The 16074-nt window shown below is 40.4% G+C and overlaps 1 protein-coding gene across 1 annotated transcript; it reads left to right on the top strand.

The window, feature by feature from the left end:
- The first annotated feature begins 262 nt into the window (after positions 1-262).
- sox18 (SRY-box transcription factor 18) lies at positions 263-9899 on the top strand. The gene is made up of 2 exons (XM_041800419.1): positions 263-1070; positions 5651-9899. The coding sequence occupies exons 1-2, from the start codon at positions 671-673 to the stop codon at positions 6973-6975; spliced, it is 1725 nt and encodes a 574-aa protein (XP_041656353.1). The 5' UTR covers positions 263-670; the 3' UTR covers positions 6976-9899.
- The last annotated feature ends 6175 nt before the right edge of the window (positions 9900-16074 follow it).

Below are 16074 nucleotides of genomic sequence, written 5' to 3'. Positions count from 1 at the left end.
AGCTCTCTGATTACATCTCCCATACAGGCTTCACGGGGGAGGAAAGGGTGGCGGTCAGGGAGGAGGAAAGAGAGGGAGGCAACGTTCAGGCCTCCCCCCTCCTCCCTCCTTTACTCCATCTCCCACACACACTCCTCTTTTTCCCTCGCGCCTGCCTGGCGTCTCATTGGTTAAATGGCCGGCTTTATATTTATGTGATTGGTCAGGGCGGGGTATATAAACTCGGCGTGGGTCGGTCAAATCTGGCCACAAGTTTCAAAACTTTCAAACGGGGCAGACAGGCAGAGAGACAGTGAGTCGGACGGCCTGAGTGACGGCGGGGAATCGAGCTCTGGGCAAACCGCTGCACCGCACACTCCAAACAAGAACTGTTGTCTTTGGAGGAAAAAAAGAGTGAAGACAGAGAAGGGCCGAGTCATTGTGGATCACTTTCAGGGGGAATATCCTGCACCACTTGTTTGTTTTCTCCTTCTTTCTCTCCCTCCTCTCACATCTCCATGCTTTGCTTTGGGATTTGTGCTCCAAATCCGTCCAGCTCCTCTCTTGATCTCTCTCTCCGTCATCTGAAACAGTTCGAGCCGCTAATCTTTTCCAGAACTTTACAGCCCAACAAACTGACACAGACGTTTGCAGAGTTTCACTCGGACTAAAATCCAAGCCCGGTTCTGGAATGAATTTAGCCGAGCCCAGTTTGTCCAGAGAGACTCTCCTGCATGCGAACCAGATGTCTCTCGGTGGCCCTTGGGCATCCAGGACCCCGAGCCCTGGGTCAGACTCTGAGATGGGTTACGAGCAGAGCCTCTCGGGGGACTGCAGCTCTCCAGAAGGCCTGGGATCAGGGAGCATGAGGAGGACGGAGCAGAGGATTTCTCTCAGCCCAGGAGGACAGAGCCCAGATATGAACCAGGCGGGAGGTGTGCCGGCAGGCCCCGCTGATGGGAAGGCCCTAGGGGGCGAGCAGAGGATCCGCAGACCCATGAACGCCTTCATGGTCTGGGCTAAAGACGAGAGGAAGCGGCTGGCCCTGCAGAACCCTGACCTGCACAACGCCGTGCTCAGCAAGATGCTCGGTAAGACAAAGAACGTCTCTGGAACTGTCAGGACAGGGAATCCAATCAGGTTCTAAACTTTAATCAAACAATTATCAGCTGATGAAACCCCAACACACACCAGAATTAAGGTTCAACTTGTCTGAACTTTCTAGATCCAGTTTCAGTGCATCTTAAGGCCTCAGGGAGTGTTTTTATATCTATTAATGTGACTCTAAGAATTTTTTTCACGTTCTTTTACATTTAAACAAAAGTTTATAGAGACATCTGAGTGTGCATTTGTAACTAAATATTGAAAAAGTTTTCCTCGGCTAGTTTTACTGAAATTGTCCCGATTCAGTTCAAAGTGAGCCCAGTATTTACTGCTAGTTCTAACGGATGATGAGCATCATGCATTAATGTTCTTCACTCATATATGAGTGCATTAAAAGGCACTCCTGGTCCACTTTTATAAGATACAGTATTTGCTTTTAGAGGTTTTTATTCTGCATATATTTAGTTCTAAATGTCACACTCAGGCTCATGTTAATGTATTTTTAAACTTTCCTGTAAAATGCATTTAATTTTAAAAACAGAGAAAAAGCGAAGCTGAAAGCATCGAAACAGAAAACACTCTGCCAACCTATTAAACAATTCTCTAGGAAAAATCTGTTCTTCCCTCTCCTTTTGCTCTCAGGGTTACAGAAGGCGCGCAAAAACACACACCCCCCCTTCCACACACACACACGCTAACACACACACACACATCCACTATAATTATCAGACCTTTCAGACATGATTGATTCTGGATGAGTTGTATTAAACTGATTTCATCTCCTCAGATAGGAACGCTTTCTTTGCTTCTTTCATTTTTCTCTGAGAGCTTCAATCACATCTAAACTTTACAAACTAACCCTTTAAAATAGTGCTGGGAGTCACATGAGACAGAACAGACCTTTCTGGATTCATTCTCTAAACTCTCAGTTCTCCACTTTTACCTGTTGAACTGATTTATTGAATCTAAAATGCCCTGCAGAAACATGGTGGTGTTAAATCATGCCTAATTCTCCACATTCATCTCTCAGTACCACACGCTGAGCTGAAAGGTGCAGATTTGTAGCTTCCTCCGCTTCAGAGTGAATTTCAAAAATCCAAAGTGTTCAGAGAAACTTCCAGAAGCAGCCCTGGAGCATAAATCTCCTCCTGCTCGGTGTAATTCCTACATGATGCTCCGAACTCCAGAGTTCTGTCAGATATGAAACGCACTTTCACAAAATCAGTCCAAGCTGACCGCAGAGACGGGGAAGTTGGGAAGAAATCCTCTACAGCAGATCTGCGCTGATTTAAATATCTCTGCAGTCAGATTTTAGTTTGATCCTCCAGCAGACGTTTACGTGAAGAACCACTCTACGAGGATCCTGTCTCATACAGTCACTAAATGCATTAGCCCTCAACCATCAGTGAGGAATCTTTCAGTCAGAGGTTAATAAATCTGATCTCAGCACCTCAGACAGTCAAACAGAGAGATTACTCTATGATCAGTGTTAAAGTCCTTGAATTTAAATGTTCTGATATAAACAGTAAATCAGGATGAATAAAAAGTGCCGTAGCCAGCTAATAATTTTCCATGATCTCAGAAACAGCATCCTCAGATCAGCAGCGTTATGTTCCCTGATCTCCTCCAGGACTCTGAGAATAAAGAATAAAGACTAAAGAACAGAGAATAAAGAATAAAAAATAAGGAATAGAGAGTAAAGAATAAATAATAAAAAATAAAAAATAAAGAGTAAAGAATAAAGAATAAATAAGGAATAGAGAGTACAGAATAAAGAGTAAAGAATAAAGAATAAAGAATAAATAAGGAATAGAGAGTACAGAATAAAGAGTAAAGAACAGAGAATAAAGAATAAAAAATAAAGAGTAAAGAATAAAGAATAAAAAATAAGGAATAAAGAATAAAGAATAAAGAATAGAGAATAAAGAATAAAAAATAAGGAATAAAGAATAAAGAATAAAGAATAAAGAATAGAGAATAAAGAATAAAAAATAAGGAATAAAGAATAAAGAATAAAGAATAGAGAATAGAGAATAAAGAATAAAAAATAAGGAATAGAGAGTAAAGAATAAATAATAAAGAATAAAAAATAAAGAGTAAAGAATAAAGAATAAAGAATACAGACTAAAGAACAGAGAATAAAGAATAAAAAATAAGGAATAAAGAATAGAGAATAGAGAATAAAGAATAGAGAATAGAGATGCACGTTAGATTTCTCTTCTTCTGTTGTCAGCTGCTGTTAAAACTCTGAATTCAGCCTTTATCGCTCTGTAGACTAGATAGCTGAAACTCTGAGTAGTTTGAGTCGGCTGATTTTTTTGTTTCACTTCTCTGAAGATCTTACAGACATGTGCTGACACATCCTGGATTAAAGGTGCAGTGTGTAATATTTAGCCTAGTAGCATTTAGCAAAACAAGCTTGGTTAAAATGAAACATAACATCTATAAGTAGATTGATCTAAATTAGTGTTGACATCTGATAACACATTTTTTAAATTTATGTTTTAAATTAACTCAGAATAAGCCTTTTATTCATACATAGGGAGGGTCCCCTCCAAGGACGCTGCCATCTTGGAGTTTTGAAGTTTTCCTGTTTCTATGGCACCATAGAAGGAACCAAATAACAGTTGAGCATGTATTGATTTTTAAACTTCACTGGTTCCCACAGTTATCACCAGAGAAATGAGCATCACACTCCAGAATTGACTGTTAGATGTTGATAGTCCCAATTTTACACACTGCACCTTTAACAAGTCCAGACCTGGGCCTAATCCACGTATTAGACCCCGAGGATGGCCTAGAGAACCTCAACATGGACACCAAATATATCTGTGTTACCGGATAATTAAAGGCATAAAGACATAAACACTAACAACACAGAGAACCTCTGATTTATACTGTTTAAAATCCTGATAGCCTAAAACACAGCAGCAGTTCTTCTGCTACAGCCGTCCCTAAACGTCCTAAAAGACTCTTAAAGAACCAGCTGCTCTTTAGATCTGCTGTTCTGTGCCTCTGCTGTGCATTTACAAACATTTATGAATCTTTACATTGATTTTTTAAGTTTTATTTTTGTAGGTTTTTTTATTTTTTTAGTGCAGATTCAGATTTAATACTTTGTCTGGATGGATGGAAAGTTTTATCTTATTGGTGACAGAACCAAGTTTAACCCCTTAAAGCCTGTTGTATCATATTTGATACTTTTATGACACCTCTGTCTAATCAATGTGATCATAAAAACTTCTGAATACGGTCTGATAAATGATAAAAATGCCCTCAAGTGGACTGTCAGTTACCGAAATGAGACCAAAAATATACATATGTTACATTTTATGGAAATTTGGATTTTTGTGTGTGATTCATTAAAAAAAAGTCAAATAAACATTTCAGTTCCAAAAAAATGAAAAGTTTCTGGAAATAATTTCTGTTTTCAGGCTTTAAAGGGTTAATACTGAACAGTCTCATCCATCCAATCATCCATCCGTCCATCGACCCAATCATCCATCCATCCATCCATCCATCCATCCAATCATCCATCATCCATCCATCCAGTCATCCAATCATCCATCCATCCATCCATCCATCCATCCATCCATCCAATCATCCAACCATCCATCCATCCATTCATCCATCCATCCATCCATCCATCCAATCATACATCCATCCATCCATCCATCCAATCATACATCCATCCATTCATCCATCCATCCATCCATCCATCCAATCATCCATCCATCCATCCATCATCCATCCATCCATCTATGCATCCATCCATCCATCATCCATCCACCCACCCACCCATCCATCCATCCATCCATCCACCCAATCATCCATCCACCCAATCATCCATCATCCAATCATCCATCCATCCATCCATCCATCCATCATCCATCCATCCAAACATCCATCCATCATCCATCCATCCAAGCATCCATCAAATCATCCATCCATCCATCAATCCTCCATCCATCCATCAATCCTCCATCCATCCATCCATCATCCATCCATCCATCAATCATCCATCCATCCATCCATCATCCATCCATCCATCCATCCATTATCCATCCATCGTCCATCCATCCTCCATCCATCCATCCATCCATCCATATCTCATCCATCCATCCATCCATCCATCCATCATCCATCCATCCAATCATCCATCCATCATCCATCCATCCAATCATCCATCCAATCATCCATCCATCATCCATCCATCCATCATCCATCCATCCAATCATCCATCCATCATCCATCCATCCATCCATCCATCCATCATCCATCCATCCAATCATCCATCCATCATCCATCCATCCAATCATCCATCCAATCATCCATCCATCATCCATCCATCCATCATCCATCCATCCATTCATCCATCCATCCATCAATCCATCCAATTCTTACCTTGTTGCCAGACTGAATTCATCTATAAGAAAGTTATTGGCAGACACAAAATCAACAGATTATTATTGATAAAGATGATGAAGCCTTTTATTTTAATATTCTTGAGTAACTTTGGTTTTAAAGGTAAACCAACATTTGTATTTATGATGTTCCCTCCTCTCAGGTCAGTCATGGAAAGCCTTGAGTGCTTCTGACAAACGGCCGTTTGTGGAGGAAGCCGAGCGTCTCCGTGTCCAGCATCTCCAGGATCACCCAAACTACAAGTACAGGCCTCGCCGCAAGAAGACCACCAAGAAACTCAAACGGGTTGAGCCCGGACTTCTGCTCCACAGCTTAGCCCAAGGTGGAGCTCCAGGTCTGGGATTAGGACCTGGCCTCAGCCCCTTGGGTGTAGAGAACATCTCTGGTGGGTCTACTTATGGACATCCAGGTGCCCACCCTCCACATCACCACCACTCCCACCACCTCCTGCCTTCCTTGGGACACTTCAGGGACCTCCAGGCCTCGGGACACCCAGAGCTAGAGAGCTATGGCCTGCCCACTCCAGAGATGTCCCCTCTGGATATTCTGGAGGAAGGAGCTGCTGGAGAGTCTGTGTTTTTCCCCCAGCATGCACAAGAGGAGGCAGGGATGGGAGGATGGAGCGGGTACCACCATCACCTTCACCATCATAACCAACATTACAGCCACAGTTACAACAACCACAGCCACCACAGCTCCATCCATACTGCAGCAGCCTACAGCCAGAGCTCAGGGATGAGTGTTGGTGCAAGTATGAACTCCACTCTGAGTCCAGGCAGAAGCCCCAGAGTTGACTCTAGGATGAGCTCCGTTGAGTCAAATATGAGCTCCAGGTTAAACTCTCCTCACTCCTCTGCTCACCACATCGCCCTGAGGAGTCCTGTAAAGTGCCCTCCTCCTCTTTCTGACTCCTCTTCTCCCGTTCCCTACACCCAGCCCTCCATGAGCCTCCCTGAGCCCATAAAAACTCAACAAATGCCAACCTCCTCTACTTCCGGCTATTTCAGCCAAATGTATGGAAGCAGCAGCCAGAATGCTTCGTACTACATGCCCTCTCAGCTGGGGCAGCTTTCACCTCCTCCTGAAACGTCTCCTTCCTCCTGCTCATCCTCCTCTGTTGCTCCATCCACCTACCCTCCACCTTTGCACTTAGAGCCTTCAAATGCAGACTCATCCGGGCATCTAGGGTCTTCCTCTGCTGAGTTCTGGTCTGAGGTTGACAGGCACGAGTTTGACCAGTATGTAAATGTTGGAAGGAACCGAGACGAGGCCTACGGACGCTGTGGGGGAGGGTCTAAACTCATGGGTGGGCGCAGTAGTGTCGGTAACATGAATACCAGTGTTAACAGGGATGTTAGTGGTATTCTGAGCAGTGCTGGTGGTTTGGAAGAAGGTAGCAGCCCTCTTATATCTGCTCTTTCTGATGCCAGCAGTGCTGTGTATTACAGTGCCTGTATCACTGGATAGATGCATCATCATCTCATTCTTTTACCTCCTTCTGTCAAAGGCTGATGGAGCTGGCAGTTTGTTATGAAGAAAGAGAGAGGGGTTGTCAGTCAAATCATCGCCATGGCTGTTAAATGTTTAAAGGCTGGCTACATACCAGACCTATTTTTACATCTCACCTGTTTTAGAAATGCAGGACTGTTTAACCCCTGTTAAACGCTGTAATCCCCTAAATGCACACACCAAACAATTAGACCAGTCTGCAAGACCACATACCTGCTGCCTGAGGTCTTGCAGTTGCAATTTCATAGACTTGAGAGCTCACAGAAGTGTGCACGATCAAACGTGACTTCAGAAGTAAAATAAATTTAGAGGACGACAAACATCGTCATCCTGCTGTCCTGGCGACTCACAGGAGACAATATGAAGGCCCCTGTGTCTGCAAGTCATGAAGTGACAGTTCCTGGTCCGCTTGCTCTCCAGGGCCGGAGCCAGACGGCTAAGCCCAAACAAAAGATGGCTGAGTGGGCACTTCCCTAGAATTTTTTTGCATCTCAGACAGTTTAATGCTCTATTTGTGTGCACTTTTAAATAAAAATTTGAATTCAAAATGCCAACAAATCTATGCAATATTCAGGCAAAAATAATGTTGCTTAACCTAAAAAAAAAAAAACAATTTGATAACATCATTTTTTGTTGCCTAACTGAGACAAAAGTGCCATTATCAGTCTAAAAATCATGATACACCATCCTGGAGTCTAATAATTTTCACTTCTGCCTCCTAAAAATGTCTGAAGGTTATATTTTCAGTAACATTGTATTGGTAGGGTAGGACATTGGTGAAAAGATTTACAACTGAAGCTCTGCACTTTCAAACAAAGCCCATAAAAAGCAACAATTAAGGTGAAAATCTTTTTATTTGGAAAAATGTTAAAACTATTTTTCCACTGCAGTGAGGTTGTAGATATGAAAGAGTATCAGGGCCATTAAAAAATTGGCATGCTTTTCTTAATTCTGAGAAAAAGTTAAAATTCTGTCACTTTTCTTAGAATAAAAAAAAATGCATATCAAATGTTTTTGTTAAACGTCCCTAATCCTCCTCTGTACATACGTTCTTGAAAGTAAAAAAAGAACCATCAGATTTTTAAATTAGTTAAAAATGACATTTCCATGCTGTGATCAGTAAAGCCATACGCTGCATACTTACAACCACCTGAAAGATTCGGGGCTTTTAAGAAAACATTCAGGCTGAAGCCCCACCCTCTTGCTCCACCCATGTTGCTCTCATTGGCTACTGCAGGTTTTCTATCTGAGGTAGCCCAATATTGTAACAGCCCTATATCTGTCCATTAACCATTTCACCGCCAAAGTCACAAACAAGCAACACTGCTGTATCTAGCTGCAAATGTGGTGCCTAATGTTGTTACCACGTTACACCAGGAGATGGCAGACATGAGTAACTTCAATCCCAGCAGCATTTGTGGGTGTGTTTCTGTTCAAAGTTTTGGAGTTTATAAAGTTTGAAAGATGTACGCTCAGTCGAGGAGACGAGTCGGAGCGTAACAGAGAGAAAGACAGCGAACTGTAGTTTTTTTATTTAACCTTTACTTAGCCAGGTAAGTCCCACTGAGATCAAAGATCACTTTTTCAACGGAGACCTGACCAAATACTCCCAATGCTGGGAGGAATAGAGGAGTATTCACCCTCTGACATGACTTCCAGTCATCCGGTGAGACCATGGGTGAGACTGTCAGTGCATCTGTTGGCACCAGCAGGCAATGCTTCTGCCATGACAGTCCACACATAGTGAAGCCAACGCTTTGCCTCACCCCCTCCCGGGAGGGAGTAATCGGCGAATGCCTTGATGGGGGGCACATGGGGATGTGGTGGGAGTATCTTGGGGGGTTCAAAACACCGTGAATAATGACGGAGATCGAAATGACAAACACTGTGGTGGTAGAGATGTGGAGGAAGCCTAGAGTAGAAACCATGGTAGAAAACACACAGCCAATGGTGGATGAGTCTGCCTGGTGATGTCAGAATATGCAAATGAGATGAGTGAATTTACTCCCATCACAAAGTTTGGGTCATACTGAAGATTTTTCTCATTTATAGTATGACTTTATCTCTAACCACTTTCAAGCTAAAGCCTTCTGAAATCTTGATATCAAAATTTAATATTTTCTTGAAAAAACTCTTAAACCACCTAAAGGGGTAAGACTGTGAAGGTCCCAATTTGGAGTCAGTGATCCCCCTTAGGGAGCGCCAAAGAGCTCTGGAGAGCTTTCATGTAGAAACTAAAGTCATTACATCTTTTTTTTTTTTCCACAGGTGTTTCAGTAAGAAAAATGCATCGATTAAGTTTCTTAGGATTTTATCATTAAAATCAATAAACTGAACATAGATGTGTGAAAACAGAGAGGGGTGTTTCTGGTGTCTGAAAATGATTTTACAAGCATCCATGGTGACAGGTCAGCCTCTTCTTCTTTCTCCTCCTCTGAGGGTTTGTGAGCCAGCTACATGCATAGCGCCACCTGCTGCATCAGACTGACTCATACACAGGTGGGCCTGGGCACCGATCGATTCTGTTAATATGAGGGCAGAGGGAGAGAGGGAGCAATAGAGCAGTAGTAGTGTGAAAGCAGCTTAACCCTCCTCGGGCATTTTTGGCCATTTTTCTCAACTTCTTTTTTTTTAAATTTGTGATCATTTTGTCAGTTTTACAGCTTGTGGCATGAACTTTTACAGGAACTTTTCTTTCTAGTTAAATTTTGGAAATCCAACATGTTTTCCTCTTAAATGTCATTCAGACTCTCTCAGTGAATTTACTACCCTCTGGACACCTTCGAGGCAAAAATGTACGCGCACAAAAAACCGCTATAAAATCAACATACTTCAATATTTTTTTCTACTTTTTTTCCATAAATCTCTTCAACAACTTCAGACCTGCTCAAAACTACCAAGCATTCAATAATTTTCAAGATTTTAACCCTTTAAATGCCAGTTTGATTATTTGAAATATTTTATTTTTTACTTCAAAAAACACAAAAAGTGAATTATTTTCCATGAAATTAATAGTGGAAAGATGGGGCTTTGGTGCTGATGAGAGTCTTGGATGGGTCAAAGATTAGCAACAAAACTGATTTGATTGCACTTGTATTTTTTTATAATATTTCATAATATATCAGGCAAAAATAGAAGAATGTGGTGCATGGTCCTACAATGAGTAAACGGTTGAATCTGGTGGAATACGGTAAAAATGTCAAATTTTACTAGATTCCTTCACATTGAAATGCTGACATTAAAGAATGCATGATTTTATACTGCAGTGACAGTGAGATTAAAAAACCTGGTTTTAATGGAAGTCAATGGAGGCATTTTAGCCTCCAAGGTGTCCAGAGGGTATTTCTGACATTACGTAAAAAATATTAATGCAATCAGATCAGTTTTGCTGCTAATCTTTGATCCATCCAAGACTCTCATCAGCACCAAAGCCCCATCTTTATACTCTTTATTAAATGGAAAATAATTCACTTTTTGTGTTTTATTTTTATTTTTTTTTTCTGTAGTGAAAAATAAAATATTTCAAAAGACTGGCATTTAAAGGGTTAAAGTCTTTAAAATTATTGAATGCCTGGTAGTTTTGTGCAGGTCTGAAGCTGTTAAAGAGATTTATGAAAAAAGTAGAAAAAAATATAGACGTATGCTGATTTAATGGCAGTTTTTCTGTACGTGTACATTTTAGCCTCCGAGGGGTCCAGAGGGTAGGACATCTGAGGAGGGCAGACGGGTTAAATCGCGGCGGCGGACTGTGAGCTAGGAGAATAAGGATGGAATCATGAAGTGTGAGCCAGCTGACGGTTCTCTTCATGTGAGCAGGAACCACAGAAATGGTTGGTTTGGTTTTATTAAGGCTAACTGGAACCTGAGTCAGAGGAAGCAGAAAACTACAAACTGCACATTCTTCATGTTGATATCCAACAATTGGTTTGTTCACTAATGCTGCCATAACTTTTTTGTTGTCTTACCAAGGTCTGTTAGCTCGTTAGCATGGCCCAGCTTTGAAGGGAGAAGCCAGCAGCACTTAATGCATTAGCGTTAGCTAGTGGTGCTAGCAGGCTTAAAGGAAAAAAGTCACCTTTTTTGCATCTGTCTACACTTGATGCTTTCCCTTAGGAATAAATGATCAGTTTGACATTTCTGATTAGAAAAAGGAACAAAAGCATGCTAAAGCTAGCCTCAGGCAGCTGGGGAGGGCGGTAGAATAGTGTCATGGTTTCAGTTGCTCATTAAGGGTGCTAGGACTCTGTTAGCATGTGTGATGCTATCAAACTGGGAGTCTCTTCTTCAGTAGCCGAATGTGATGACGTCCACTTTTACCGTTGTAGCAGTCTAAAGATTTCAGGGATTACAGAATCCACAAGTCTTAGTGAAACCTTCTTCTTTGGTTCTGATTGGCTGGCAGCCAATCAGCAGGCGCATTAGTGCCATCCGTCTAGTTTCTCTCTGCTCTGACCCTTTTAGAAAATTAGACTCTGCAAGCCGATGCACTGTGTAGAACTTTTAAAAACCATCTCATTTCATTTCTGGAATATGCAGGAGCAGATAAATGTTCATCTCAGTGATTTTTAGGTTTATCAGTCTCACTTGTTGAACGGAATATAAAGGAGAAAAGAACAGACTGTGGAGATGGAGCAGGACCTCTGGGAAGGACTTCACCCTCCAAACCTTTGACAGTGTTACGGGAAAGCGTTGGCCACGGACCCAGAGCCGACCACCAATGTCTCCCACAAACTATCAGGATGTTTTAAGGCCGGGTTGGGCCCCGTCTGACCTTCGTATTCACTACTCCTGCTCAGTCCGGGTCCACACAGGGCCTCATGTCAGACTCCGTGCCAGAATCTGCGTGTTTAAATTTGCTTCTTGGCCAGAAACATTGACATGTAGAGTCAAAGATTGCTCTCTGTAACCATGAGCCTCTCTGGTATCACATGCACATCACTTGTTTAAACAAAAAGTCTTTTTCAGAGTTATTAAGAGTAATTTGGTTCTACAAATAACAGAGCATTGGGTTTAGAAAGTTCAAAGCTGTTGGAACAAATCTGGTTTTGAACCGGGCTTTTCCAACGGCTCGTAAATTTATGCAAAGCAACAGGATACTCTGGGAAATTTGACTGGTGTGATAAATAATTTCATACTCATGCAAAAATGAAGGCTAAGGATTGATGTGCTGGGTTTTTGTTGATCTTGTAGCTGTTTACTGTATATATAGATAGTATATAGATCTATAGTACATAGATCTATGCCTGTGGGCAGAATGTGAAGGAGAAACTGAGACTATGAAATGTTCTCTTTGCACTGGGTTTAATGTCTTAGCTGTATAGAATGAACACTACTTATTAAATCTCTGTTATTTTAAGTATTTGTTGTACAGATAAGACTGTTGGTTTATAGATTGTTTTATTAATTTTTATGAGCCAAACTTATTCGCTCTCTTGTTAAGATTTAAGGATGTCGACATTCAGTTTAAACTGGAGCTCATTAACTGTCCGGAGAATAAAAGCAGAAAAAACGGGTAAAAATTCAACCCTGAGAGGCTTTTGAGGCCGTTATTTGACTTGTTAATGCACACATCATCACATGTTAAGATCAGAACCTGTAACAGGTCAGTTTAACCTCTGTAGAGTTTTTGTACCACTCAGGCTGCTGGAGACCAAAAATGTCCCATTAAACCATTAAACCATTAAAATATCTGACCCTCAGCCGTCACAGTAAAAAAGCAGCATTTATGATATCAGGATTGATTCTGGAGTCTTTTAATTAAAATTTGTATTTTTCCTTTTTTTGCACCAAATGTCAGACATTTGACCATATTTGGCATGAGGGGGAAGTGCATGTTTTTTTCCTGCAGCAGCGTTATTATAACAATTTATTTAAATCTTCAAATAAAAAATGCATAAAGATCAAAGTTGTTGTGCGTTATTGACTTATTTAAGGCTGTGAAAATCCTCTTCAATGAAATCCAGTTAACATGTAGAATAAAAATATTTCTTTTTTGTTTTTGTACATTACAAAGGTCAGGGGGTTGCGCTTTCACTGACATATAAAGGGTTAAATTCCTAAAACACTGTCAGGTCTGATCTTGATTTAAATATTAATGCAATAAACTGGGAAAATGAATGTGTCATATTTTTGTGATATTTATGTTTGGTGTCTATTTTTCACCATGAACACTGAGTTTAATATTTGATTAAAATCTTTAATTTATGAATAATAATAACATAAAAATCAAAGTATTTACTCAGAGCAGTGAGGACAGCAAATATTTGACTCTCCCTGAATTAAAAAACAAAAAACAGATCAATCCAATAAAAAAAACTAAACCAGAGGTTTTCAGCTACATTTGTACAAGGGCCGGCTTAAGTCTATGGCTGACACGTTAAATTAACTAGATAAATGACACATGCTTTCTAAATTATTCTGTTTTCTTTGAAATGTAGCTTGTTTTTAGCCTTTTTTTAGCAGGCCACGAGGGGGCGTTTGGGATATTTAAGCCACATATTTCTGGGGTTGCCAGGTTGATGTGAAAATGCTGCATCCTCATTGGTGGAAAACACATGAAAAATAAACTCTCAACAGAGTATTAGGGCCACATGAAGAGAAAAAATATATAGCCTACATATAATTATGTTTTTGAAAGATGTTTCAAGAATAAATTCATAATATTACAAAAACAAATGTCGCAATATTATGAAAATAAAATTGTAATGTTATGAGAATAAAATCTAATATTACAAGAAAAAATATCTAAAATTACGAGAATAAAGTTGTAATATTACAAGAATGAGGTCATAATATTATGAGAAAAAAATTCGTAACATTCCGAGAATAACATTGTAATATTACAAGAATAAAATATTACAAGAAAGAAAGCCGCCTCCGTTAAAATGAGCAATGTTGAGCATCTTGTGAAGCTCTATTTTAGTATCGGTTTCACAAATAAGTAAATACTTCATCTTCACGCACATCATCAAATTATTATCAGATCAGGACAATACTCCGTAGTAGATCCGCGGCGCCGCGGCAGACTGTCTTTCTTGTAATATTTTATTCTCATAATTAGGGCTGTCAAAGTTAACGCGTTAATATCGCGTTAACTCAATTTACCTTTAATGCCAATAATTTTTTTGTCACACAATTAACGCATGCATGTTCTGTATGACCCTCGATCCATCCTGTAGTGTGCCAGACCAGGAAGCGGCGTCATCGTGATGCGGTACAAGCGAGCAGAAATGGATAAAGGACAGAGACTTTGAATGCTGGATTTGTTGACAATGGAGACACTCAGACAACTCTGCAGGGATGGACTCACTATCTGGCATACCGGGCATTTCCTGGTGTGCCGACGCACTTTTGGGCCAGAATGATTTATTCATTTATTTATATCTGCGATGAACGGCACCACAGCTGCACTACTGGCTGCTGATTGGTCCGATCACATCTCCTAAAGGTCCGCTCTCATCCCCACGCAGCTCCCGCTTGAAAGTGAAAGTATTTGGAAAAAAATGAAACTTACTAAAACGATCAACTGAAACTGTAAACACCAAATTTAAATAACAGCCAATCAAGATGCTGCAAAACTGTCAAAGACTCTGCAGTCCCTGTAGGAGATTGTCTGATGCTGGTGAATGTACAGCTGCATCATGAGGAGGAGGAGGAGACAGAGCAGCAGAGGCTGGTGTGTGACAGGAGAGCAGAGGTTAGTGAATGAGCTCTGTAGAGTATCAGAATAGAAGCTGAAAGCATTATTAGACTGTGGCTCTCCTTTATTTAGGAAGAAAACATGGTTTTAGATTAAATCTGTAGCTCTTCTATGATCTGAAGAATGAAGAGATGGTTCAGTCCTCTTACTACACCTTCAAAGTTCTCCACTCAGACTTCTTTGACTTTGTGTGTTCATGAGTTTTGAAAAGCAGCTTCACATGTGTGTTTATTGACATCATTCCAGTAAATCTACTGGACTGATGACAGTCATTTCTGACTGTCAGCATTTATTTTACATTTGGACTACATTTTTTAGTTTGAAGGTAAAAATCTGATAAATAATAGCAGACATTTTTAAGTAATGACTTGCTTTTTGTCTTGAGCAGGGCAGATGTGTCCACCTTACTCACATCAGAACAGTGAAACACCATTAGATGTGTCTGTGCCTTACTGCTGAGCTCTCAGCAGAGACTTGACTTCTTTATGTCCATGTGTGATGATGAGATCTGTTGTTCTGTGTTCAGCTGCTGAGAACAGAGGAGGTAACTTCTAGAAGTCTAAAGTTTGACTCTACATTGTGGTATTATTCAGTAATGTTACATTAAGGTCAGTATCTCCATCTGTTGGTCTTGAGTTTACCATGTTATGCTCTCAGCAGATTTTTGCAGCGTTCAGTATCTTTGAGCTCAGACTAGAGAATGTTCTGGACTTTATCTGTTGTTGTTCTGGGTTGTTGAACAAACATTTGCATAAAGAAAACATTTTTGTCCACTTGTGTTGATAAGGGTATTTAAATCTTGAGAACTAGTACTGTAAGGTACATTTAGAACAGACAAAAAAGTGCGATTAATTTGTGATTAATCGCGAGTTAACTATTGAATTTGTGCAATAAATCGCGATTAAAAATTTTAATCTATTGACAGCCCTACTCGTAATATTATTATTTTTTTCTCATAATTTTACAACTTTATTCTCATAACATTAATAAACGTTTTTTTATTCTTTTATTTAGTCGTACTCAGCCCCCCTGAACTGTTAATTTTAGGCAGAAAAGATACCCTGAATACAACAATATTTATTCCTCTCAGTACTTTATCTGAATTAAATCGAGCTTCTGGGGCCTGGATGGGAAGCTGTGGGGGGCCTGATGCGGCCCCCGGGCCTCCAGTTGATGACCAGTGCCCTAAACTGTACGCCAAACTGTAAGCCTCGAGTGGACACCGGAGGAACTGCATCTTCTTACAATCACAAACTAACCTCATATGTTACCAGCGGAGGTTGCTGCTCGTCTAAAACACATTTAGGGGAATTGTAATGAGTTATTTTAGGCTTAGAGAAAAATCAGGACCTAAATCT

Source organism: Cheilinus undulatus, linkage group 11 (genome assembly GCF_018320785.1).
Source record: "Cheilinus undulatus linkage group 11, ASM1832078v1, whole genome shotgun sequence".
Taxonomy (NCBI): Eukaryota; Metazoa; Chordata; class Actinopteri; order Labriformes; family Labridae; genus Cheilinus; species Cheilinus undulatus.
This window is presented reverse-complemented; position numbering and strand designations above follow the sequence as displayed.

What these genes read in the sequence shown, in the direction of transcription:
- sox18 (XM_041800419.1), top strand. Translation starts at nt 671, where the DNA reads ATGAATTTAGCCGAGCCCAGTTTGTCCAGAGAGACTCTCCTGCATGCG. An exon ending in CGTGCTCAGCAAGATGCTCG is followed by an intron (nt 1,071 to 5,650) that starts GTAAGACAAAGA and finishes CCCTCCTCTCAG; the next exon opens with GTCAGTCATGGAAAGCCTTG.